The sequence below is a fragment of the Labrus mixtus genome, chromosome 9 (genome assembly GCF_963584025.1).
Source record: "Labrus mixtus chromosome 9, fLabMix1.1, whole genome shotgun sequence".
Classification (NCBI taxonomy): Eukaryota; Metazoa; Chordata; class Actinopteri; order Labriformes; family Labridae; genus Labrus; species Labrus mixtus.
Genome location: NC_083620.1, coordinates 668218 through 694148, shown reverse-complemented (window position 1 = coordinate 694148; position 25931 = coordinate 668218). Strand labels below are relative to the sequence as shown.

At 39.8% G+C, this 25931-nt stretch overlaps 1 protein-coding gene across 6 annotated transcripts in view; it reads left to right on the top strand.

The window, feature by feature from the left end:
• The window catches only part of LOC132979983 (clathrin heavy chain 1-like), an 82308-nt gene that overhangs the window by 47804 nt on the left and 8573 nt on the right, over positions 1-25931 (top strand). For 4 of the 6 annotated variants that reach the window (XM_061045806.1, XM_061045812.1, XM_061045811.1 and 1 more), the window contains 14 exons: positions 41-275; positions 452-574; positions 925-1070; positions 1313-1496; positions 1664-1856; positions 10665-10822; positions 10943-11107; positions 11277-11384; positions 11550-11717; positions 11902-12051; positions 12178-12309; positions 12509-12619; positions 12822-12992; positions 13132-13353. In XM_061045806.1, coding sequence (XP_060901789.1) covers positions 41-275; positions 452-574; positions 925-1070; positions 1313-1496; positions 1664-1856; positions 10665-10822; positions 10943-11107; positions 11277-11384; positions 11550-11717; positions 11902-12051; positions 12178-12309; positions 12509-12619; positions 12822-12992; positions 13132-13353 — 2266 coding nt within the window. The remainder of the gene's footprint in view (positions 1-40; positions 276-451; positions 575-924; positions 1071-1312; positions 1497-1663; positions 1857-10664; positions 10823-10942; positions 11108-11276; positions 11385-11549; positions 11718-11901; positions 12052-12177; positions 12310-12508; positions 12620-12821; positions 12993-13131; positions 13354-25931) is intronic. The other 2 variants (XM_061045807.1, XM_061045808.1) reach the window with 2 other exon arrangements.

Here is a 25931-nt window from a genome sequence, read left to right as displayed (position 1 = left end):
TGCTTAACTTTTGTCAAATACTCACTGGGTATATCTCCAGGCTGAAGCTGCTGCTGCCTTGGTTGGAGGCTCGTATTCATGAAGGTTGCGAGGAGCCTGCGACCCACAACGCCCTGGCCAAGATCTACATCGACAGCAACAACAACCCTGAACGCTTCCTGAGGGAGAACCCCTACTATGACAGCCGGGTGGTTGGCAAGTACTGTGAGAAGCGAGACCCCCACCTTGCCTGTGTGGCTTATGAAAGAGGACAGTGTGACCAGGAACTGATTCATGTGAGTTTAAACTGAAATTGTGTTGTAATTAAAGGCAGAGATGGCGGACAGAGTACTTCTCATTGTGTTGATGCTGTGCTTAATGACAACAGAATAAGTTTCATGCTGTATTCCTGACTTTGTTTTTATTTTTCTAATATAAATGAATTCCTAATTCTCTCATGTAAACTTGTCAGGTGTGCAATGAAAACTCACTGTTCAAGAGTCTGTCCCGCTACCTTGTACGTCGCAAAGACACGGAGCTGTGGGCAAGCGTGCTGCTGGAGACCAACAATTACAGAAGGCCACTTATTGACCAGGTCAGAGTCCAATGTTTTTTTAAACCAAATGATGCCACATGAACACATTTATAGTTTTTGAAGAAGACAGCTAGGTTTAGCTACACCATCAGCGTTAGCCAATCAAGTCTTTTAAGGTCTTTTACCTGCTCTTTTTTTACAACTGAACAAAGAGTAAGGTCTTTTACCTGCTCTTTTTTTAGATAGATATAGATAGATAGAGAGAGAGAGAGAGAGAGAGAGAGAGAGAGAGAGAGATAGATATATAGACAGACACACAGACAGACAGACAGACAGACAGACACACAGACACACAGACAGATGGACAGACAGATTGATTGATTGAAGTCATCTGTCCCTGTCTGCTGCAGGTTGTCCAGACAGCTCTGTCTGAGACCCAGGATCCAGAGGAGGTGTCTGTCACAGTCAAGGCCTTTATGACTGCCGACCTCCCCAATGAGCTCATTGAGCTTCTGGAGAAGATTGTCCTTGATAACTCTGTCTTTAGCGAGCACAGGTGAGGATGGTTTGAGGTTACCTTTTATTCTGAATAACGCATTAACTTTCTCCATAATATTTCAGATATTTCTAAGGCCTAAATAAGCAGCATGTCTCCTGAGCTAACTTTTCAAATTTTCAGGCATTTGTCAGTTGTTCTGATTTCCTTTATAGAAAATTCCTAAATTGTGATCATATTTAAAAACACTGAAATCTTACTTTATATACCCTTACTAAGAATGGCTTTGTTGTTTATTCCAGAAACCTCCAGAATCTTCTTATCCTGACAGCTATTAAAGCTGATCGTACACGTGTTATGGAGTACATCAACCGTCTTGACAACTACGATGCCCCAGACATTGCAAACATCGCAATAAGTAATGAACTGTTTGAAGAGGCTTTTGCTATTTTTCGAAAATTTGATGTCAACACCTCTGCGGTGCAGGTCAGTTGATTACAGTCCAAAAAAGTAAACCTGTAAGCTTTTATACTCTGTATGCTATTTAGGAATCATCTTCATGTCCTAAACCAATATCATAATTGCCGCCACAATAATTGTGTTATTGTGAATTGTGGTTCACCATGATATGCATGTTTTCTCATTTTGTCCAGGTTCTGATAGAGCACATCAGTAACCTGGATAGAGCTTATGAGTTTGCTGAGCGCTGCAATGAGCCACCAGTGTGGAGTCAGCTGGCAAAAGCCCAGCTCCAGAAAGGCCTGGTCAAAGAAGCAATTGACTCTTACATCAAGGCCGAAGACCCCTCTGCTTACATGGAAGTGGGACAAGCTGCTGCCCAAGGTGGTAAGTTTAACTTTACAGCAGGGTTCCTGCCTCCACCTCCGAGAACTCACCTCCACTTCAAATAAATACAAGCATGAAAATAAATGGGCTACCTTTATGTCTGTGTATGTCAAACCCACACCTGTAGGCTGAGTGAGTGTGAACCGGGAGGGGCGAGCACTCTCAGCTTAAATGAGCCTTCAGTGTTTGATAGAGTTAATGCACCGTAAGAATTGACAAAGTTATCTAATTTTGCGTCTGCTGCTCCTCTCTCTCTTTATTAAAAGCTTTATTGGCATGAATGTTGCATAAACAATATTGCCAAACCATCAATACAAAACAACATCAACTGTAATCAATGATGCAGCATGAGTAAAATTAATAATTATATACAGCAAAAAATAAACAGAAGGAAAAAAAATGAACTGTGTGTGTTCAGACAAGAAAATTATAAATAGAACAACAATTATAAACTTTATATGTACAGATATACCAAATATTAAACAAATAAATAAAGCAGTGTGCGCTGTTAGGTGACTACATACACCTGTCAGCTGTTGTGATGGTTGTCCCTTAGGCTGTGACAGGATTGGACATATTTTGCTGCCTCTCTGCTGCTGTGTTCCCCGAGTATGTCCAAGAGTGACTCAAAGTCTGGGACCTTATATTTAATGTTGTTTAGACACTTCTCTAAAGTCTTTCTATTTGCTGCAGTGCAGCAGGAAGTGAGCCTCAGTCTCCACCTGTGGACAGAGCTGACACATACTGTCCTCTCTGGGCAGCCAGGTGTGTCTGTGTCTACCTGTCTCTATGTTCAGGCTGTCATCACTGAGTCTGTACATGGTTAATGTTTTTCTCACTTTCTTCTCAGTCACTGTGCTCAGATAATCGGCTACAGCAGGGGTGGGCAAACTTTTTGACTCGCGGGCCACAATGGGTTCTAAAATTTGACAGAGGGGCCGGGCCAGGAACAGATGGATGGAGTGTTTGTGTGAACTAATATAAATGACATGTAAAAGCCATTACATGAAAGGATTTGGCCTTTAACAGGTAGCAAAGCATGAATATGCAAGGCTCATTGTACAGATTGATTTCCAAATGCATTCATTTAATTAATTTAAATTTGAATAAACACAGTAGAGAAACTCAAGTTCAGTTTCAGTGGGAACAGTGTTGTTGATCTCCCTTTTTTGCCAGTGCATTAAAGTCTGGAGTTAGTTTTGTAGTGGTAATTCTCAGGATAGATCCAAGGTGTTGGTCAGTTAACTTGGATCTGTGAGGGGCTTTGTTGATGTTCATGACGCTGAATGTCTGCTCACATATGTAGGTATATTGCTTAGCTCAGGAAATTCATCGGATTTCCCCATTAACTCCAAAAATGCGCTGATCTCCTCTTTCAGCTCCCACACTCGTTGAAACACTTTGCCCAAACTTAACCAGCGGACACGAGAGTAGTACAGTAAGTCCTGATGATCTGCATCAGTTTCCTCCAGGAACATAATAAACTGACGATGCTGAAGTCCCCTCGCTCATATAAAGTTAACAAGTTTTACAACTGGATTCACGACATGATTAAGCTGCAATACAGACTTACATCCTGATGGATGATGCAGTGAAGGAAAATAACATCCTGGTCAGGGTTTTCCTCTTTCACTTTATCCTGGATTCTTTTCAGCAGCCCAACATGTTTTCCAGTTAAATTTGGCGATCCATCCGTTGTGACATTGGCAAGTTTACTCCAAGGTAGCTTCATTCTCTCGATGACAGCAGACACCTGCTTATACAAGTCCTCTCCTCGCGTTTTTCCTTTCAGGGACTCCATGGTCAAAAACTCCTCCGTTATCTCAAAACTGTCATTAATCCCTCGGATAAAAATGAGGAGCTGAGCAGTGTCTTTCACGTCATTACTTTCATCCAGTGCTAGTGAATATAACTTAAAGGACTCAGCCTTTTTGTTTAATTCGCTGGCTATATCTTCATCAATCAGTTCCACACAGCGAGTCACAGTCCTGTGTGATGAACTGATTTTTTCAAACTGGCCTCCAGACACAAGAGACCTGCTGTCTCTACCATGCATTCTTTTAAAAACTCACCTTCGGAGAAAGGCTTGCTAGCCTTTGCTAATTTGAATGCCAGCAAAAAACTTGCCTTGGTAGTTGACTCTTGAATCGCAGTTTGTTGGTGAAAAAAATGTTGCTGAGTCTGTAAATTAGCCTTCAACCTCTGAGCCGCAGCCGCCCGTTCTTGCGTGGACTGCTTGCTAGCGTAGTTAGCATGCTTCGTAGCAAAGTGACGGCTGATACTGTACTCTTTGAAAACTGCGACAGTTTCTTGGCATATCAGGCATACAGCCTTTGATCGGACTTCAGTGAAAAAATATTTAGTTGTCCACTCCGTATTAAACACTCGGTACTCACTGTCCACTTTTCTTTTCTTTGATCCGCTCATTTTTACAGAAGGGCTCATACGGGTTCATAGGGCAAAGCGAAAAAGTGAAGAAGGGAATAATACACCACACTCTTAAGTGCGCCATCTATTGGGGAAACGCGGGCATTACAGGGGAAAACGAACAAGGTTTAATTATAATAAAATTTAATTGAATAATAATATAATTTGGACAAGTTCGGCGGGCCGGATTAAAAAGCCCATGTGCCGTAGTTTGCCCATGCCTGGGCTACAGTGTACTGTCTGTTTAGAGCCAGAAAAAACTGAAGTTTGCTTTGACTTTTTGTTGTGCATGTCCAATAGTTCATATACCTGTCTGTTTCTCTCTATATAATTTGATTGGTTCAGATGTTGTGAGGACTGTCCTGAGGCCTGGTGCTGTTAGAAGGTGTGAGCCTCAGGATCAGCAGGCTGAGGTAACTCCTCTCCATGTTCTTCTCTTGGTAGTGCACAGCTTTGTAATGGTAGGAGCTGGGATTACTGCTTTTTAAGTCTTCTTAAAAATTGATTGCTCGTTTTTGGATTCCAATTAAAAGGGTGAATTGTCCGAGCTCAGACCTGCAGCCATTGTTGGGTGTGTTTCTGTGGACTCTGAGGATACACTTACAAATCTCTGTATGCAGAGTCTCTATTGGGTGTCCCATTTATCAAAATCTTGATTTTCACTACCATATAATGTGATGGGTTCGATTATAGATTTGAATATTTTGAGCCAGATTCTAATTGGTAATTGAATGTTTGCAGATTTTTTAATGGAATAAAAAGCCCTTCTCCCCTCTGTCTGATCTCTTTCACAGCCAGATTAAAGCTACCTGTGGATGTGATTTTCAGTCCTAAATATGTGTAGTCGTGTGTTTGTTCTATGTCTGTGGAGTCCAGTAAAAACGTCTGTTGGTTTCTCTGACCCCTGGGTCGTTTCTGGAATATCATAAATTTAGTAATGTCCAAAGTAACGGTCAGGGCCCAGGTCTGACAGAAGGTGTGCAGATGATCCAGCTGCTGTTGTAATTGTAAAGCATCCTTAGATGTAGCCAGCAATATGAGATCACAAGGAGGCATTTGATTTCATAGTCACTGAGGGTCAGACCAGGTATATGTGACTGTGACAAGGATTGAGCCAGCTCATCCATGTAGATGTTAAACAGGGTGGGGCTGAGACTGCAGCCCTGTTTCACCCCTATATTTTGTGGGAAGAAGTGTGTTTCTTTATCGCCAATTTTTACAGCACACTTCATATTTTGATACATGCTTTGAATCAGGTCGTACACTTTACCCCCTACACCCTTCTCTATTAACTTGAGAAACAAACCGCTATGCCAGATGGAATCGAATGCTTTTTTTAAATCCACAGAGCAAGAGAAGATCTTCTTTGGTGAACATGTTTCTGAATGAGGGTGTGCAGGGTGTAGATGTGGTCGGTTGTTCGATGTTTGGGTGTGAATCCAATCTGACTCTTGTTCAGGACATTATGCTCACAGAGAAAGTCCTGCAGTCGGCTGCTGAGGATGCTGCAGAATAACTTTCCCAGGTTGCTGCTGTCTCTGTGATTATTGGGGTTGAATAATTTGTTTCCATTTTTAAATATTGGGGTGATGAATCCTTTGCTCCAGAGGTCAGGGAAATGTCCAATGCTCAGGGTAGAGTTGAATAATTTTAACATGGCAGTGACACATTTATGAGGACAAGATTTGAGCATTTAATTTAAGATGCCATCAGGACCTGTGGCTTTCCTCAGCGGTAGAGTCTGGATTTTAGCCAGTAACTCAGCTTCAGTTATTTGGAAGTCCAAAGGGTTCTGATTGTCTTTAACAACTGATTCTAAAATGTCTAATTTGTTAAGCAGTTCATTTTGGGCCGAATTTAGGGGGAAAGTTTTATACAGGGTTTCAAAGTGTTGTTTCCCGATGTATCTCCGTTTTGAATTGAGGTTTGCTGAAAGATTGCCATTTCCTCCAGAAATCATTTGAGTCAATGGACTTTTCAATCATATTAATTTGTCGCCTGTTCTTTTTACCTCTGAGCGTTCGTCTGTAGACCTTCAATGCCTCCAATTACTGGAGGCGGAGGTCAGGGTCATCGTCTGTGTTTCTGAGTGTTTTTCTCAGATGCCTACACTCTGTGTCGAACCACTCCTCATTGGTTCCCTTGTTTGACCTGTGGTTCTTAGTTTTTTTCAGACTGGATAACTCTGCCACATTGTCAAAGATGCAGTAAAAGTCCAGTAGAGCCTGGTTCAGGCCATCCTTACTGACGGGATATGAGGAGGAGAGAAAAAGGTCTAATTGAGTTTGGATGGTTGGGTTTTGGAAAGCTGTCTGGTATTGGTCTTTGCTTGTGTCAGTCCATCTATAAGGTTGTTGGGTTCTGTTGTGTGAAGGCTGTTTACTGTCTTTTTGATGTTCAAAGTGATTTTGTTATGGTCTGATAATAGGGGGCTGAGTGGACTGACTGCAAATGCTCTCAGACAGAAGGGGTCCAGGTCCGTGATGTTATAGTCAACTGTTACCAAGAGAAGAGCTATGAGTGTAAAGACCAAAAGAGTCCCCTCGATTCCAACCGTTAAACACGTACAGACCCAGTGCAGAGTTGCAGCAGCTGGTGTCCACTTTGATTGATAGTTTTGTCAAAGTTGTTTCTCTGGGTGGGGGAAAGGAGGGGGATGCTGATTTGATCCGCTATATGCCTGTTGCCATGTGTATTAATAGAATCAGTTTTTTATACCAGCCCTGGCATTCAGGTCTCCACAGATCAGAATACTTCCCTGGGCCTGAAAGTAACTAATCTCGTCTTGGAGAATGGAGACACTGTCTTCTTTATAATAAGGAGACTCTGATGGGGGTATATGCAGCACACAGAAATATATATGTGCCTACAACCTCTTTCTTTATTTTTAACCAATTTGAAAATTCTCCTGTTTTGATAAGCTTGAATGAGTGGATAAGGTTGGCTTTGTAAATCAGCATCCCCCCTGAATCCCTTCCCTGGGTGACACCTTTTAATTTGGTGGATGGGTAAAATATTTCGAAGTAGCCTGAAGGACAACCAGTGGAGGTGTTTTCTCGATACCATGTCTCTTGTAGGACAAATATATCTGGATCACCTAATTCTCTTCTGAAGTCTGGGCTCCTACTCTTAAGGCAAAAAGCCGAAGAACTCAGACCCTGAATGTTCCAGGGTTCAGGAATAGAGGGAGGTGGATAGGGTGGAGCCTGCTGTTCTCCTCACAGCCTGTGCATAACTCAATGGGCCAGGGTGAAGCTCCTGTCGATGTGGTTGTGTTGGGAATCCCTGGGAGAGGAGTGGCTGTGGTCTGGTTTGGTGGGGATTATAGTTATTCAGGTGGGGTCTCATTGGGGGCAGGTGTGGAGGGACATGGGGGTGATCTGTTCTTCTTGGGGCTGGTCTGGTTGGCGGTTGAGGGTGTATTGTTGCTCTTAGCGGGTTGTAGGTGGTGCTGCTCCTTCTGGGGGATGAGGATTGTTCCCTGTTGAGGGCAACATCCTTCAGTGTCCGGGCAAAGATGGGGACTGTGTTTTTCAATAAGTGGACATTGCTGCTATTAATCCTCAGTATGATGTCAGGGTGGAAGTCCTTCCTGGGTAGCAGAGAGGATATGACCACTCTGTTGTTAGGGAAAGAAAACAAGGACTTCTTAGATGAACTAACAGCCCAGTTGTGTGGGACAGACAAGGACGGGTGTTCCCAGCAACAGCAACAGCAGCAGGAGCTATGACTATCTTCCTGTTCACAGTACCCACAGATCCAAGCAAGAAGGCCACACAAGGGTGAAAAAAGTGTCATGGCTGCAGCCTAGAGGATGGAAAGACAAACCTGACACTGTGGAAGTGAAAGGCCTGCAGTACTGCAGTGTTTCTCAAATGGGGGTACGTGTACCCCTAGGGGTACGTGGCAGTACTGCAGGGGGTACGTGACAAATGTCAAAAAAAGTTGCATCACAACAAAATAGTGTTGTGCGATACAACGATTGTGAAGGATTTGAACGTGTTGACAATCTGCCAAAGCAGAGAGACAGTAGAACGGAGCTAATGTGTTCATTCATCATGCTGTAGTTTATGCTCCTACACAGACGCGTCACCCCCTCCCCTTCTGCTCGGCAGCGGAGCGTGATGCATCGCCCGAAAACTAAACTTAGTTAGACCGTAAAAAGAACTCCAACCCGGTTATATGCAACTGTTTGAGATATTTCCAAACCGACAATAAACAGTTATCTGAAGAGTTTGCAAAGTTAAGTTGTGTACTTCGGGTAGCGACATAACAAACCCTTAACAAGACAGAGAGAAGTTCACAATCTGCTGAGAGTCAGACAGAGCGGAGCTCAGACAGTCAGTGATGAGAGATATAACCCCAGTGTTTAAAATGTTGCGCTGCTCTCTCTCAGTATTTAGAAGTTACTAACAAGCCTCTCCACCCGAAGCTCACCTGTTGTGATAACGGAAATGAGAATGAAACGGAGGGAGGCGATGATATCAGCGAGCTCTGGACCTCGGTTGTTAAAAAAATGTTTTTGAACATTCACCTACAATAATTTATATTTTAAAGCATTACTATCGAAGTGATGTCAGTCAGCAGCAGTCAGGTGAGAGTTAGTAACCATGGTGACTGTCTGTCCGTCAATCAAAGATGCCCCCCCCCCCCCCGTGAATAAAACTCTTAATTCAGTAAAACTTACTTCGACCATGTGTCACAGAATAATCACATTTTGGATTATGTTTGAAAAAAAATGAAAATGTTCTCAGTATGAAAAAAAAATTGTGATAAAATCATGATCGTAATATGATATTTTTTCCATATCGCCCACCACTAATCTGGGTGAATACATTTTTATGGGATTTATCTCCATGTATTCTGATCCTCTCGAAGCACTGTTTGTCTTTTGCGGGGTGACGTTAGCCAACAGTTTCATGAACACCACATACATTCATTTCATGTTCTTTTACCAAATTGTTTCCTGAAAAATGTCCTTGGCCGGACAAGGGGGTACTTGGCTGAAAAAAAACATGAAAGGGGGTACACAAGCCCAAAAAGTTTGAGAACCCCTGCCTTAGTGGATAGGAACTGCTTTGAGCGGTGCCATATCTAGTGCACAAACACACACACACTCCATGCCAAGCTTTCTGTGGTGAAATGATTGTATTCTAATTACCTTTCCCATGTCTTACCTACATTATCAATGGTGTCATGCTTGTATTATTATTTTATTAACTTAATGTGTGAAAAGGTGAGACAGTCTTGTGTTTGTTCTCTTGTTTGTGTTGGTTGAAATATGTTTGGTAGCTAAAATACAATCCTGCTATTTTTGTAAATAGTTGAATACTAAATGTCCTTTATATATTTCCATTTATTATTTTATTATTTTATTATTATTATTATTATTATTTTAGCTATGTCACTGCTCAAAACAGTTCCCAGGAGCAGTTTTGAGTAGAGGCAGGAAACTTTTGGAGCAGTGGCATAGCTAAAATACAAAAAACGCCTAAGTAGAATTTGTAAATATTTGAATCAATTCTTTTTATTTTTTCAAATGTACTTTTTATATTTAAATTTTTATACATTTGAAGTTCATTTTTATCAATTCAAAACATATTGTTCTGCAATCTGTGTTTTTTAGAATAATAATATAATAATTTTCTCAAAATGAATTCTCTATTTTTTGTGTGTGTTTGGGTCCTGTGTGTTGATACATTATCTTTAAGTGACTAATGAATGGTCAGATCATAAAGGTGAGGTTGTGCTGAAAAAAAATGATACCAGGCACTTATATGGTAAACTTTTTTGATGTAGTATACATAAGTAAAATTACATTATACCCATCGGCCAAAATAGCCTCAGACCTCAAAGGGTTAATTCATGTCCAACTGCCTAGGAACCAAGGAAAATGATGTAATACATTACCAAAATTAACATATGTATTTGATCTTGTCACAAATAATCATCTAGTGGTATTTTAATGCATTTCCTTGAACCAGAAAATGTTTATATTGTCACCAAGATTGACTTGGCTTGGAAGACATAAGCACTTAGCGATTTCACATGGCTGCCATCTCCGAAAAAGTAAGTTAGAGCAGAGGTCACTAAACTTGGAGAGCCTGTGACCCTAAGATTGACCCAGTATAAGATTACATAAGTAAGACGTAGTCATATCTCAGACTGGTGACTCTAGTCTAACTGAGATGTCTGTACATCTACTGGGAAACAGTCGAGAAAGTTCAGTCAAAAGATTTGGTTTAGCTTTAATCCCTGAGACTTTATTTCCTTTGCACATTGGTGCTCAGATCTGTTATTTATTTATGTTGGTTTTGTCATTTATTTTTTTATTGTTTTGTAGCATATAGTTAGTTTATCAAAGTTGTTTGATGTGTGCAGGAAACTGGGAGGACCTAGTGAAGTTTCTTCAGATGGCTCGTAGGAAGGCCCGTGAGTCTTTTGTTGAAACAGAGTTGATCTTTGCCTTGGCAAAGACAAACCGCCTGGCTGAACTGGAAGAGTTCGTCAATGGGCCCAATAATGCTCACATTCAGCAAGTAAGTCCTGGGAAGTATGCATAACACACTCACATAGACCCTTGTCTGTGCCCAAATCTCTGTCAGCTCTTTACAGTAAGTACATTTACGGTCTTTTTTTATGTGTTCTTTTTGTTTTAGGTGGGTGACCGTTGCTATGATGATAAAATGTACGAGGCAGCTAAACTGCTTTACAACAATGTGTCCAACTTTGGCCGCCTGGCTTCCACGCTAGTGCACCTGGGAGAGTACCAGGCAGCTGTGGATGGAGCTCGCAAGGCCAACAGCACCCGTACATGGAAAGAGGTTAGCAATGAGTATACAGTTGGACATTTCTTTTAACAGTTGTGAGTCAGGGTCTTGTAATACTTTTTTCTCTTTGTAAAACTTAGCATTCTACAGCATCCATAAAAAGGCTTCTGAAGACAGTCCATACATTTAAATAAAACTTTCATGTTATTTTGTTCTCTACCAGGTGTGTTTTGCATGTGTAGATGGGAAAGAGTTCCGCCTCGCCCAAATGTGTGGCCTGCATATTGTTGTTCATGCAGATGAACTCGAGGAACTCATCAACTACTACCAGGTAACTGGGGTTACTGGTTGCAACATGTCAAAGTCTATTATGGAAAAAGCTCCCTCTCTGGAATTTTTGTGATAGGAAAAAAAAAAGTACATTATTAGTGCTTATGTGGTCTGTTTCATTGGTTTTAAAGGGCAAAGTCGCATTAAGTCTGTCTGTACTTTCCAGGATCGAGGCTACTTTGAAGAGCTAATCACTATGCTGGAGGCTGCCTTAGGTCTAGAGCGTGCACACATGGGTATGTTCACTGAGCTGGCTATCCTGTACTCAAAATTTAAACCCCAAAAGATGAGGGAGCACCTGGAGCTTTTCTGGTCCCGTGTCAACATTCCAAAGGTAGGCAGTTTTAACCTCTCCAAAAATCATCACTTGGATGTCTTGCTGCCAACACATAAGTTAGTCTCCAAGATAATAGAATGTATTTTAATGGCCCCATTTCTGAATGACTTACAGGACTCAAGAATCTTGCTGTTTTGTTCACCTCTATGTTGATAAACTGACCTGTGTGTGTGGGCTTCAGGTTCTTAGGGCAGCAGAGCAGGCCCACCTTTGGGCCGAGCTTGTGTTTCTCTACGACAAGTACGAGGAATATGACAATGCCATCATCACCATGATGAATCACCCAGCTGATGCATGGAAGGAAGGCCAGTTCAAAGACATTGTTACAAAGGTATAAAAAAAAAGTTGGAGAAAAAAAGTAGAACTACTTGACGTTCAGTTCTATAAGCAACAGTGTCATGGCCTTAAGACATTACTGTGTAATTACATTGTTTCATTGAGTATTTTCTCATTGTAGGTGGCCAATGTTGAGCTGTACTACAAGACAGTACAGTTTTATCTGGAGTTTAAACCATTGCTACTCAATGACCTTCTCATAGTTCTCTCCCCAAGACTGGACCACTCACGTGCTGTCAACTTTTTTAGCAAGGTAAACCTTTATCTAATTGTTTACATGTTTTTGATAACAAAATACTTTAATTAAATTATTTGTGTAAAGTTATGCAGGACTGTTCCCCCAGTAGGTCTTTTGTAATTGATGGTGGCCGACCAAAATCATGAGTTTAGGAGGACAATCATTTGAAAAGGAACACAGACGAGTGATGTTTTCTTTTCTATATTTTGATTAGGTGAAACAGCTGCCTCTGGTCAAACCTTACTTAAGGTCTGTCCAAAATCACAACAACAAGTCAGTGAATGAGGCACTCAACATCCTCTTTATCAACGAGGAAGACTATGCGGTATGATGTTTCATTATTGTACTATGTGAATCATAACTTTATCATTTTTTATTTTGAAAAATATTACATTTCTTACTTTTTCGAACTGTAAACATGCTCAGTTGCTGCTTAATTTTCAGAATTTTTACCAAAAGGATAAATGTTTCTTATTTATAGTTTCTTTATCAAATTTGTCTCATAACCTCTCCTCATTCCTATCTAGGCACTGCGTACTTCGATTGATGCCTATGACAATTTTGACAACATTTCATTGGCCCAGGGCCTGGAGAAGCACGAGTTGATTGAGTTTAGAAGGATTGCAGCCTATCTTTTCAAGGGCAACAACCGCTGGAAACAAAGTGTTGAGCTGTGCAAGAAGGACAAGCTTTACAAGGTGCACAGTTTATACTTTAATTGTTTGAAACCAAATAAAAAACAGCATCACAATGCATCTAAGAAACTGACTGCACAAAAATGTTTTCACTTTTTTATCAGTCAAATACTTAGTTCTAAATGTGCTTGTGTCTCTTCAGGATGCCATGCAGTATGCATCAGAGTCAAAAGACACTGAGCTGGCAGAGGAGCTTCTGGCTTGGTTTCTAGAGGAAGACAATAAGGAGTGTTTTGCAGCCTGCCTATTTACCTGCTACGACCTACTGCGGCCTGACGTGGTGCTGGAGACCGCATGGCGACATAACATTATGGACTTCTCAATGCCATACTTCATCCAGGTCATGAGGGAGTATCTCTCAAAGGTGGGTTGGCCAGAGTTAACCAGTCTGTAAAGTGTAAGGAAAAATGAATCAGAATTAGCTTCATTGCCAGGAACGCTTAAACACACAAGGAATTGAACTTCGGTGAACTGTGCTCTCTACTCTATGTACAAAACATACAATATTAGATATCAGCAATAAACACAAATTAAACAAAGACTAATACAGGGATATGAACTCAAATCAATATAACCATTAATTGAACATTTTACCGCAATGACAATTAATGAACGATTATCTTGTTTTGTTTTTTGCCCTCATAGTTCACCGACAAGTTCTGTACTGTATGCACAACTTTTAAATCTGGGATATTTTTTCTAATGAAAGAGTATAAACTTTATGGTTTTGAAGAAATTAAGGAAACACACACAGATGAATTATTTATGTTATTTGTTAAATATTTTGAACTGAAATCAAAGCATTGGTTGAAAACGTCTCATTTTAGCTTTTAAGTAAAAATCAACCTCTCTAAAACCGTAGAAAATAAATAACTTGCAGCTATTTCTTGCAAACAAAATCAAATTTTTTTTATGACCAACATTTGCATTGTTTTCAAATGTTTTACAACAATTCAATACCAGACAATAAATTATATAGAAAAATACCCAACAAGGGCAACACTATCAATGCAAGAGAAAAGAACAGACCTGACAAACACAAACATTATAATTCAATTAAATTATATACAGGAATAAAGTAGGGCGATTAAAAAAAAAAAATATATATATATATATATATATATATATATATATATATATAAATAAATAAAAAATGAAAATAACATTACATTCCACAACCACAACATGAATATTTCATGTTATGTTATATTTCTCATAATATGAGTAGACTGCATGGAAGTATTAAGTTGTCACCTTTTACAGAAAATTGTGTTTCCATAAGATTTACAGGGGGCTGTCAGCCTACATCACCAAACCAGCCTGTTAGGCTTAGTGTATCAGCAGCATGCTGAGGCAAAAGAGAGTAGTGATTACTGCTGTTTAGCAGAGAAGTTAAGATCCTGTGACAACATTAATATATTTTCCACATTTAGCATTGTATAAGTCTAGTCAGTCTACCATCCTATATGTTAAGTCTTCAAAGGCTGCCGCTATACTTAATTGAGTGAACCAAAGGCTGGACGGAGGGAGATCTGCTGCCTTCCATTCTCTAACTAGGAGCTTCCAGCCCAGCATGATGGCTGTATGGATCCACCCTGCCTGAGATTGAGGGAACCCGCTTAAAGGTGTAGAGTCCCCCAGTATATATAGGCTAGGTATGAATGGAATGTCCTGCCCCACAACCAATTTAATGTTCTCATGGATTGCTGTCCACCATATCAAATGGGTTAGTGTGCCCGGGGTCTAAAATCAATTTTAAACATGTGAAAGTGCCATGTTTTGCACATTCACCAATATCTTCTTTTGTTGTCTTTTCCAACTATAAGAAAAAGCACTGACTATCTTTTTGAACACCCTCATTGCCCACTCCACACGCTGAGCTTTCATTGCCTTTTCGGAAATAATTCTATTATTGATGGTTTCAGTGCTTAACAAAAATATCAGCACAACATAAGGAACACGTTATCAAGTTGTTAAAACATGCACACCGTTCAGTTAGCGGAATGTGTTAATTAGACAAACATAGGGTTTGACTTCAGCAGGCTGTACTAACATGAAGCTTCAGATATTTATACAGTAAATTCACCAGCTGTTACCTGCATGTTGCAGAGATGGGGTGTAAGAGAACGGAGAAAAAACGCAGCAGCAGGGTTTGAAATATTAACGTGTTTTTGTGTGACATGAGAAAATATGCAAGAATGATATGAAATATATTTGAAAAGACTGTAATGTTTTCCTATTTGTCGAGTCTAGAGTGCAACACTTAAACATTGCATTCTTTTCACTGAGACTCTGCACAGGGATTTAGCTCTGATGTGTATAAAAGGTTACACCATGTTTATACATCACCCATGTGCAGTCCCAATCGTAGGGGGAGATCCGAACAAACCACAGATCAATCGATTTATGAAAATCAAGACACCACCCAGATACCCGCATTTAGATTCTCACATTGTAGCTGATGTGTCACAAAGCTGATTACTTACTCGTTGCTCCCAATGTTGCTTCCATGTCATAAATTGGACAGGCCGGAGTAACTTGACTTTAAAAGCATTAACAGAAATAAAATAAATAAATAAAACGACATGGTCAGTTAGAGGTTCTGAATGTCGGTTTGAATTCATTTTTGATGAATTGTCCTGATCTATACTAAACAATGAGAGAATAGAGCAGTGGTGGGTAGTGCAAACATGCTGAGATAAACATGATAATAAAATATGTAATTAATTTACATGAGGTGGAGAGTTTTTTACTTGATTTACTTTAAGCGTTTGCATAGATGGATGTTGGGTAATAATAATACAGTATTTACATGATTAAGTTATTGACCCTCAAATTAGTTTAAATAATCATATATACAATCACAGTGCATGTTTCATTTCAAGGTTACTGGAATTCCACAGCAACAGTTCTGACATTCTGTGACTGTTGCAGACTCTTTCAGGTTCTTTGGTTTTGCTTTGAATGGGGAAAGAAACTGTTCTTTTTGGTTTACAGTGATCTGTAAAACCTACCGGAGGGAAAGAGTTTGAAAAGTTTGTGACCAGGGTGTGAGGAGTCTGCTGCTACCTTTCCATTTCCTGATCCTGGACCTGTAAAAGTCCTGGATGGGGGGGCATGTCGGCACCACTGACTTTTTCTGCAGTCCTGATTGTCCGTTGTAGATCCAAACCAGACAGTGATGGAGGTGCAGAGAACAGACTGGGTGATGGAGGTCTAAAACATGATCAGCAGCTCCTGATGCAGGTTAAACTTCCTGAGCTGACACAAAGATTTCACCCTCTGCTGGGCCTTTTCCTGATAGAGACTATATGGGAGGTCCACTTCACAGTGAAACCAAAGAACCTGAAAGAGTCTACAGTAGACACTGTGCTGTTCAGAATGGTGAGGGGGGATTGAAGGTAGGCTTCAGCTCCACACTCTCCACAGTGTAGAGGGAGAAAACACACACCTGGGGGGTGCCAGTGCTGCTGATGGTCCGGGTGCTGGATGTGACTGTCCTCAGCCTCACCTGCTGCCTCCTGTAAGTCAGGAAGTTAGTGATCCACTGACAGGTGGAGGCTGGCACCTTCAGCTCAGGGAGTTTCTGGGGGAGGATACAGACAGTCCACAAACAGAATCCTGGCATAGAGCCCGGGGAGTCCAAGTAATAGAGGATGTAGTGCAGTACCATGTTGTAGGCAAACTGAACGGGATGTAGCAGGGGGCATGTGATGCCCTTCAGGTGGCTCAACACCAGTCTCTCAAAGAACTTTATGACCACAGACGTGGAAAACCTGCAGTAGAAGCTGTTCAGTTCTTGGCCAGTCTATTGTTACCTGCAGGGTGGGTTGAGGGTCTCCTGTAGTTAGTGATGGCCAGGCCCTAGGGTCACTTTCTAAGATGTGTTGTAAACCAGGGATTTGTTTTTGTTGTATGTGCAGAAGGTCCTGGTCTGCAAACACATGTCCTCACAGAAGTTGATAGAAGATGTCACAGTGTTTCTGATGCAGCTTCAAAAACAGTCTAATCAGTGCAGTCACTCCAGCTTTGACTCATCTGTCCATTCCTTCACTGTAAAAGGTGAGAAGCATAAAAGCAAAAAATCCTACCACTTCTTGTCAAGCCAGCTGTCACCCTACAGAGGCTCCAGTTTCTCCTCTCCTTTAAAAAAGAAAGGCATTTTTAGCTTTCAAAATAAAAACAAGAAATTTTCATGTCAGGCCAAATCTTGAACTTGAACAAAGAAGTCTAAAAGAATTGTTCAAAACATTTGATCCTTTCCCAGCATCTTCAGTCAAACCATGGTCTGTTGATCAGGGTATTCATTTTTGTTATTTAAGCATCATCTAGTTTTTTATTCAATTTAAAACATCATAAGGTGAGGCTTTAAATCAGGACTGTTATTTCTCAAAGAATGGCAGTCTTTACATTAACCGCACATTAGGGGTTAACATGGAAAGAATGTTCTACCCTAACTTTGATTAACTACAATAGTTTAATTTAAAGACCCAATGGTGGAATGGGAGGGCGATTGAGACTGTGATCTTCTTGTTACTTTTTAAGTTACCTGTTTGTTTGATTTACTTTTCTTAGTTTTCAAAGCAGATACGTCGTATCTGTCACATTCGGTTGATTTAAACTAAGTGAACAAATGCAAGTTGTGGTGCATATAAACTTTAACCGCTGTTTTGGATGATAAAGAGAGTCACCTGCTGTTGTCTTTTTTTTTCAACTTTATTTATAAATGTTAAGTACATCAGGATTCAATGAAAGGAACAAAGTTATAAGCTCGAGGTAAAACTGCTACAAATGAATATAGAAAACAATGATAATAACAACAATATTAGGAAAATAAATAAATAAAAAACAGACCATTTAAGAGAAAACAAATTACAATGCAAGTATATCATAAAAAGCTGTGTTTTTTAGGGCTTTAGTATTTCTGCAATAATTTAATGTCTCCAGGTAGGAGTTTAAGTATGACATAAAAACAGTATTGCTGGGTTTCTGTTTAAAAAATGTGCTCGTATGAATCTGGAATTTTGCAAGTAAAATGACAAGATTAATGACATACGTTTTGTTGTAGAGGTAATTCGAATTCGAACAAATAGCACTTGTACAAACTCTTCAAAGACACTTCTCACCTTTTTTTTTTTTTTTTTTTTTTTTACTCTTTATTTGTACAAGGCACAACAAAACATACACAAACACACATCAATGTGGTGAGGGGCTCCGTCTCAATATTTCCTCTTATCAAGTCTTTTCTGCACAGCAGATATCACTATCCGTCTTTTTATACTGGTAATCAGTCCACTTTTTCCAGCGTTGATCATGGGTCCGTGATCTAGTTCGCAGGTAATGAGTCAGTTTTTCCATAGAGAAAATTTCTTCCACTATGGCCAACCATTGTGCTGGACTTGGAGGATCGCTTTTCAACCAGTTCCTTGTGATGGCCTTTTTACAAGCAAGAATCAGGATTTTAAAAAGGTAGATATCCTTCTTATGGATCAAGTCATTAGGGATCAGGCCCAGATACACAATCCGGGGGTCTCTGGGAATCTTATAACATAAAATATCTTCAAAGGACTGAATAACCCTATCCCAGAATGTTTGCAATTTTACACATAACCAGAAAATATGTGAGTTATTGGCGTTCATCTGTCCATACTGTCTCCAACATTGCTGTGGAGTACCGAGTTGCTTATTTTTAATTTGGGGTGTGACAAAAAAGCGTATAACATTTTTCCACCCAAATTCCCTCCACCTTCTAGAGCTCGTGGACGACTGTTGTGTTTCACAAATAGAAAGCCAGTCACTCTTTGACAAGTTTGTATTCAGTTCTAGTTCCCATTTAGTCTTAACATACCATGTATTGCTTCCATTCTGTTTCTGCAAACTTCTATAAAGTTTAGAAACAATCTTTGATAGAGTGTTTTTGTAAGCACCAATCAGAGTTTCAATCACCTCGCTACCTTCAGCTGAGATTTCTTTTCTTATTTCTGTATCATAGAAATGTCTGAGCTGTAAATACCTAAATAGGTCCCCATTCTCTAGCTTAAATTCTTGTTTAAGTTTCTCAAAAGTTTTAAACCTTTTTCTCTCTATGAGTGTACATATAGCTGTTATTCCCTTTTCACCCCACTTAGCAAATGTATTATCCATCACTCCAGGTTTAAATCTAGGGCTCTGAGAAGGCCATATCAGAAGTTTACTATCCCCTTCCAGTTTATATTTCTTAATAACTTCATACCATGTTTTCAGTGTTCCCTCTAAAATAAAATTCTCCACTTTTTTGTCTATACTTTCTTTTCCACCTAGTCTGGCCTGGGGTTGAAACTGCATCACGTTCAGCTCAATATGTTTCCATCTAGCTTGGTACTCTGAAGAGCACCAACACACAATGTATCTCATTTGGGCAGCATAAAAGTATTCCTTAAGATTCGGGAGCGCTAGACCTCCGCTCTCCCTGTCGATTTGAAGAGTCTTGAATTTCACCCTTGGTCTTTTACCTGCCCAAATTAGCCGAGATATTTGTTTATCCCAAGTTGTAAACTGAGATTCTGGGACTCTGACTGGTAGTGAGAGGAAGAGATACAGCAACCTTGGCAACACATTCATTTTCACTACCTCAATTCTTGAACTAAAGTCCAATACTAGTTTTGACCATTTTGTCATATCTTTCTGTATCTTATTGTTAATAATGCTGTAATTTGCTTCATATATATTATTCAGGTCTTGAGTGAGTAGCACTCCCAAATACTTCATTGATTTTGCTTCCCATTTTAGATTATATTTCTGACTGATTAGCTGGTTTGGTTTGTAGTTCAGAGAGAGTACCTGTGTTTTTGTGATGTTAAGTTTATAACCAGATATCTTACTGTAGTCATCTAAAACTGTCATAAGTATGGGGAGAGTTGTATTTGGATCCTGGAGGTAAGTTATAATATCATCTGCAAATAATCCAATTCTATGTTCCTCTCTTGCTATGTTGACACCTTTAAGTTCTTTGTTTTGTCTGATGGCTTGAGCTAAAGGCTCTATGAACATTGCAAATAGAGAAGGACTAAGGCAGCATCCCTGACGAGTACCTCTGAACAGTTTAAAACTGCTCGTCAGATGGCTGTTGATTTTGATTCTGGCGGTTGGGTAAGATTTAATACACTTAATGAATTGGTTATTAAAGCCCAGTCTTTCTAGCACCCTGTACAAAAAAGGCCAACTAACCCTATCAAATGCCTTTTCTGCATCAAGACTTATCAGGGCTGCTGTCAATTTCTGTTTGTTTACTTGATCAATAACATGAAGGGTTCTCCTGATATTATCCTGTGTTTGTCGTCCTTTTATAAATCCGGTCTGGTCCTCGTCTATTAAGTCAGGCAAAAAGTGTTCCATTCTAGCTGAGATTATTGATGTAAACAATTTATAATCTACGTTCAGAATAGAGATTGGACGGTAGGACCCGCAACATTCTTTATTCTTACCTTCTTTAGGGATGACAGATATCACAGCTTCTTTCCATGAAGGTGGTGTCATTGCTTTATTGAGTGTCCAGTTGAAAGAGTCTAACATTACAGACGCAAGGTCCTCCTTAAATAACCGGTACCACTCATTCGGAAAGCCGTCACTCCCAGGGCATTTATTTGTTTTCAATTTTCTGATCGCTATGTCCAATTCTTTTCTTGTTATGGGTGCAGTTAAATTATCATTCTGTGTTTTTCCTATTGAGGGTAGATCTAACGATAATAGGAACTGTTTTATTTGTTCTTCCTCTACAACCTCAGACTGTGAGTATAGGGTTTTGTAATAGTCTTCAAAGATTTCTTGAACTTCTTGCAGTTCATAGGTTATTTTATTGTTTACCGGGTCTCTAATCTTGTGTATTGAGTGTTGCATTTGTTGTGACCTGAGTCGTCTCGCTAATATTTTTGTTGCTCTTGAACCTGATTCATAGAAGGTTTGTCTTGCAAATCTCAGGTTCTTTTCAAGCTCATCGTTCAAGAAGTCCCCTATTTGTTTTTTAGTTTCTTTTATTTGGTTAGTCAGTCCTCTATCTCCATTTTCCTGTTGCTGTTTCTCTAGTCCTCTCAGTGTCTCTTGTAATTCATCATATTTTGCCTTCTTCATTTTGGTTAAGTAAGCAGTTCTTGAAATTAATTTCCCTCTCATTATTGCTTTAATGGTATCCCATAATATAGTTGGATCCACTTGGACATTGTTGTTATCTTTTATACAGTCACTGATTTCTCTCTTAACCTCTTTTAAAACTGTTTAATTGTTTAGAATTCCAACATTTAGTCTCCAGAGTGTATGTTTCGATCTGTTATTTATATTAATAGTAAGGTAGCTTGCATTATGATCTGATATGTCTGCTGTTCCTATTGAGCATTCCTTTACCCTGTATCTATCTATGTTGTTTATTAAGAAATAGTCTATTCTGGAGTACACGTGGTGAGTAGCTGAGTAATGAGTAAAGTCTTTTTCTTGTGCATGAAGGCTCCTCCAGACATCGTACATCCCTGCTTCTTTAAGTAACATATTAAGGTCTTTTGACTTAAGGGATGTCTGTCTAATTTTACTTGTTGTATCTATAGAGTAATTAAGAACTGTATTCCAGTCTCCAGCACAGACTAAAATGCCTTCACTTTCTGAGATTATTGTGTCAAACATGTTTTTAAGGAATTTCCTGTCGCTCTCAGGTGTGTGACCAAAGTGTTGTCTATTCTTCCTTTTATAATGATATATCTGCCTTCTTTGTCTCCCTTTTCTTTGATGGGGTCAAAGTTAAGAGAGTTTGAGATGAGTGTAACCACTCCTCTTTTACGACTATTTTTGCAAGAACTAAAGAAGGTGTTAGAGTACCCAAACTTTTTAAGTTTATCATGCTCCTGTTTTGACATGTGGGTCTCTTGTAAAAATATGACTTGCATCTTATCCTTTTTCATTTTTGCTAACACCCTACTCCTCCGGGTTTCTGAGGCCATTCACATTTAAAGAGACAATTTTCAGGTTATGAGATCCTACTGTGCACATGCCAAGTCTTAACTGGTTTGGTAGCCCCTCGTAACAGAAAAAGAACAAAGTTATGAACTATTGAACACATACAACAAGAACAGACCTCCAATAGAGGGGGAGACTCTTGCTCCTCCTCACCTGTGACCCTGTTGGCAGGTCGGGGGAAAAACCTCTCACTAAGAGAGGGCCCAGTCTTAAAGGTGGCCAGTAGAGAGTCAAATAAAATTAACTCAACCATCCTTACAGTCCAACACATCCTGAACTAAACATAATCGCCTCTCCCAGGCATTTAGTAAACAAAGAATGGCCAACCAGATTATTATTATTATTATTTTTTTTTTTACTATACCGGATCGGATCATGATGATAAAGTCCTCGTTCACACTTGCTCAGCGGATCCCCTCTGGAACTCCTGTAGTCGTTCCCTCGCTCTCTGGGCAGCAGCCGACTCTCTCTCCCGGTGACCCGCTGCTCGCTGCCACCCCAACAGCTCACGGAGCCGCTCCCCTCCGCCTCCCTCCGCGCTCATCCTCCACGGAAAAACCTCGCTTCATTAAATCCCGCAGCACCTCCTGGGCTCTAGAGTATGTTCGGGGTCCAGTGTTCCAGTGAATCCGCATGCTCGTGTACGGTGTTTGAAAGCGGATCCCTTTTTCCTTCAGGACTTTCTTTATTCCAATATACTCTTTGCGCTTTTTTACGATCTCGGTCGCATAATCATGATCAAAATATAGAGTTCTGCTACCCAGCTGGATTTTCCAAGCTTCACCTAGAACCGTCTCCTTAGTCGTATACTCCTGAAAGTTGATAATTATGGGTCTCGGTGGAGCTTCGGGTCGGGGTTTAAAGGCAGGAGAACGGTGAGCCCGTTGTATTTTTAGCTCCAGGTCTTGTGGAGTTTCTCAATGAACTTTGGTACCGAGTTTCCCTCCTCTCCCTCTGCTACTCCAAAAATGCATATATTGTTCCTCCGGGACAGGGACTCTAGGTCCGTTAGTTTTCGCTGCAGGGCCTTTTGCTGTTCCAGGCAGGTGAAGAGCGCCTCGGTCGCCTCCGCAGCCCACTCCTCCACCTGCTCCACCCGTGTCTCCGTTTCGCCAACTCGGTCAGACAGACCCTGCATCTCCGTTGAAAGGTCGTCTAATTTTCTCTTGATTTCTTGTCCCACCTGATTAAGTTCTTTTCTCAAGTTATCGTTATCCCCTTTAGGTCATCCTTTAGGTCTTGTATCGCTGTAAGTATATCTTCGGGGTCTAAGCTTGAGCCTGGGATTTTCTGCCCACTTGCACCTCTAGCTGCGCTGCCGATGCTAGCTTGATCTACTACGGTGTTAGCTTTCGCCGCCGAGGAACTTTTTTCTTGATATTTCGGCATTTTTTCTTCCCCTTTAAGGCCTTTTGTGTTTCGTCTCCCACTCATCTATAACCAAACTGTTAAGTGTTGTTTTTTCGAGTTCTAGGGAGGGTATTCCTCAATAAGTCTGGGAAAGCGATTTCACGTGCGTCCAACTACTCCATCAGCTAACCGGAAGTACCACTTCTCACCTTTTTTGACACAAAATATTTCCTTGGTAATAACCAAGCCTTTTTCCAGTCAATGCCAGTGTACAGATTATTCCATTCAAATATAGATGCAGGTTTACTACAGGTTTCTCTCAGAATTATTTCTCTTATACATTTGTTATTTGTTTTAACACTTAGAAAAGGATCAGAATTCCCTATGAACAATTCGTCAAATGTAATTTGATGCCCATCATCTCTCACATAAATTGACAGAAGGATTTTTGAACCAGACGGGATAGCGTCAAATACAATTGCATATTCCCTAGGGGTCACCGGAATTTTAAAAATAAACTCTTCATAGGTAAACAACTGACCCTCCCTGTTGAACAATTGATGGACAAGTAGTATGTCATTTTCAAAACGATTCTTAAGAAACAAAGATTTACATTTAAAATAAATATCCTTCTTATTCCAAATATAGTATTTGAGGGGATAAATTATCTTTGTATACCAGAGACCAGGAGAGGAGTAGCTGTTTATGAAAATTACAGAATTTTATGGGAAGTTTTTCAATATTGTAATTGAATCTCAGTAAAAAAAAATTGAAATTTTCAAATCCAAAACAAAAAACACCAACCAGACTTTACATGTTTGGATACGGGATGAAAGGTTTTTTACCTTTTTATCCAATTTCAGTGGAATGCAGTGTATGAAAGTCTAAAACATTGAACCCACCAGCACTTAGTTATTAATCATTACATTTTTCGGATGAGATGAGATTTCCTTTTCCAAATAATATCAAACAATATCTTATCTATTCTTATGACTATATCCTTAGACAAATCTAGAGCTGAACTGGCATAAACAAGTCTAGGGAGTCCATCAGCTTTTGAGAGCAGGATTCGACCAGTTATAGTTTAATCTCTTTGGAGCCATGAGTTAAATCTCTGCTGTACTGAAACTCTCAGCAGATTAAAGTTTTCACTTATTTTAAGGTTAGGTCTTTAACAATATAAACACCTAGGTATTTGATTTGAGATTTCACAGGAATTCCTGAAATTTCTAAATCATTGCAAGCCTTAATGGGAGGCAATTCACATTTGGAAAGGTTAAGTTTTAAACCTGAAGCTGCTGAAAATGTATCTAAAAGTTTACCTGCAATTTCGATTAGTGATCTATCCTGTAACCTACTGTCTCCAAGCGTTACTGCTACAACAAGTTACGTCATGTCCTGACAGTGGAGGGGTCTCACAATGGAGGTCTGCAGCCATACTACAACATGGACACAGGAATACAGAAATAAATAGATGTGGAAATGTAAAAATGTATGAACATAATTGAAGAAATAATAACATATACAGAAATAAATATTAAAATACAGAACTAGCCTTTTAATTTATAAAATGTTTTATGGTTAATGTATTGGTGCATTTATTTCCACACTTATTTATTTTACCTGCATTTATCTATTCATGTCTTTAATTATTTATAATTTATTCATTTATTTATTTATAAGCGCATGAATTAATAACAAGGGTTTAATTCATGTTTAATTCTGTGTGTATAGGGCGCAATAGGACTGCGTCATGGGGTCTAACGTCTAAAAGTCAATGTGGATCTTGAATGGGTTTGTGGTTAGACACCTGAAATAAGGTCTGTGGTTAACACAAGCTGAAGAGATGTTGGTGTTTTGTTAGATCACATAAACTCCGTTAGGTAATACCCCCACTTATACATTTTGAAGTTTTTAGGCATCTTTAAAAAGGCGGTTGCTAACAAGTGGCTAAATGTGACTACAGTGGTTGTCGGGGACATTAAACGTCATCACGCCGGACACAGAGGCCGGGAACTCTCTCACTAGTCGGAGATGTCTCCTGTAGGTTTAATCTTTAGGTTAAAGTGAATATTATGTTAGTAAACAATTTATTAAGATACGTGGATTAGTTTATCAGAGATCGTTTGAAGCATAACGGTAGTGACATCACAATCATCTGACCGTGGTGTAGTTAGCTTTATCATAACGTTAGCTTTTTACTTCTGTCGGCCGCATTAACACTTCAAACATCATAAAAATGGTGTTCATCTGTGAAGATTATCCTGCTGAAAAAAACGCCTTCGCTTCAGAAACATGTGTTTCCCATGTTTGCTTATTTTCTGAAATGATCCAAAATCCAATGCAGAAATCCCATAGGAGAATTCTTGTTAGACCCCATGGCGATGCTACTTCAGGGTTGGCCTACAAAAATTCCTCATGGTCCTCATTCCTATGGTTTGTTCTCTATAATCCATGTTTCTCCACTTAAAACTATAATCCAAATCCGTCTCTGCACATTGCCTCTGCGCTATCAGCCCTGCTAACCATCAATTTGTAAGGTCCTGTTGATATAGATAACAGCGCCTGAAATCACACTCACGTACGTCAATCTGTAAATCAGGCTGTGTGTAG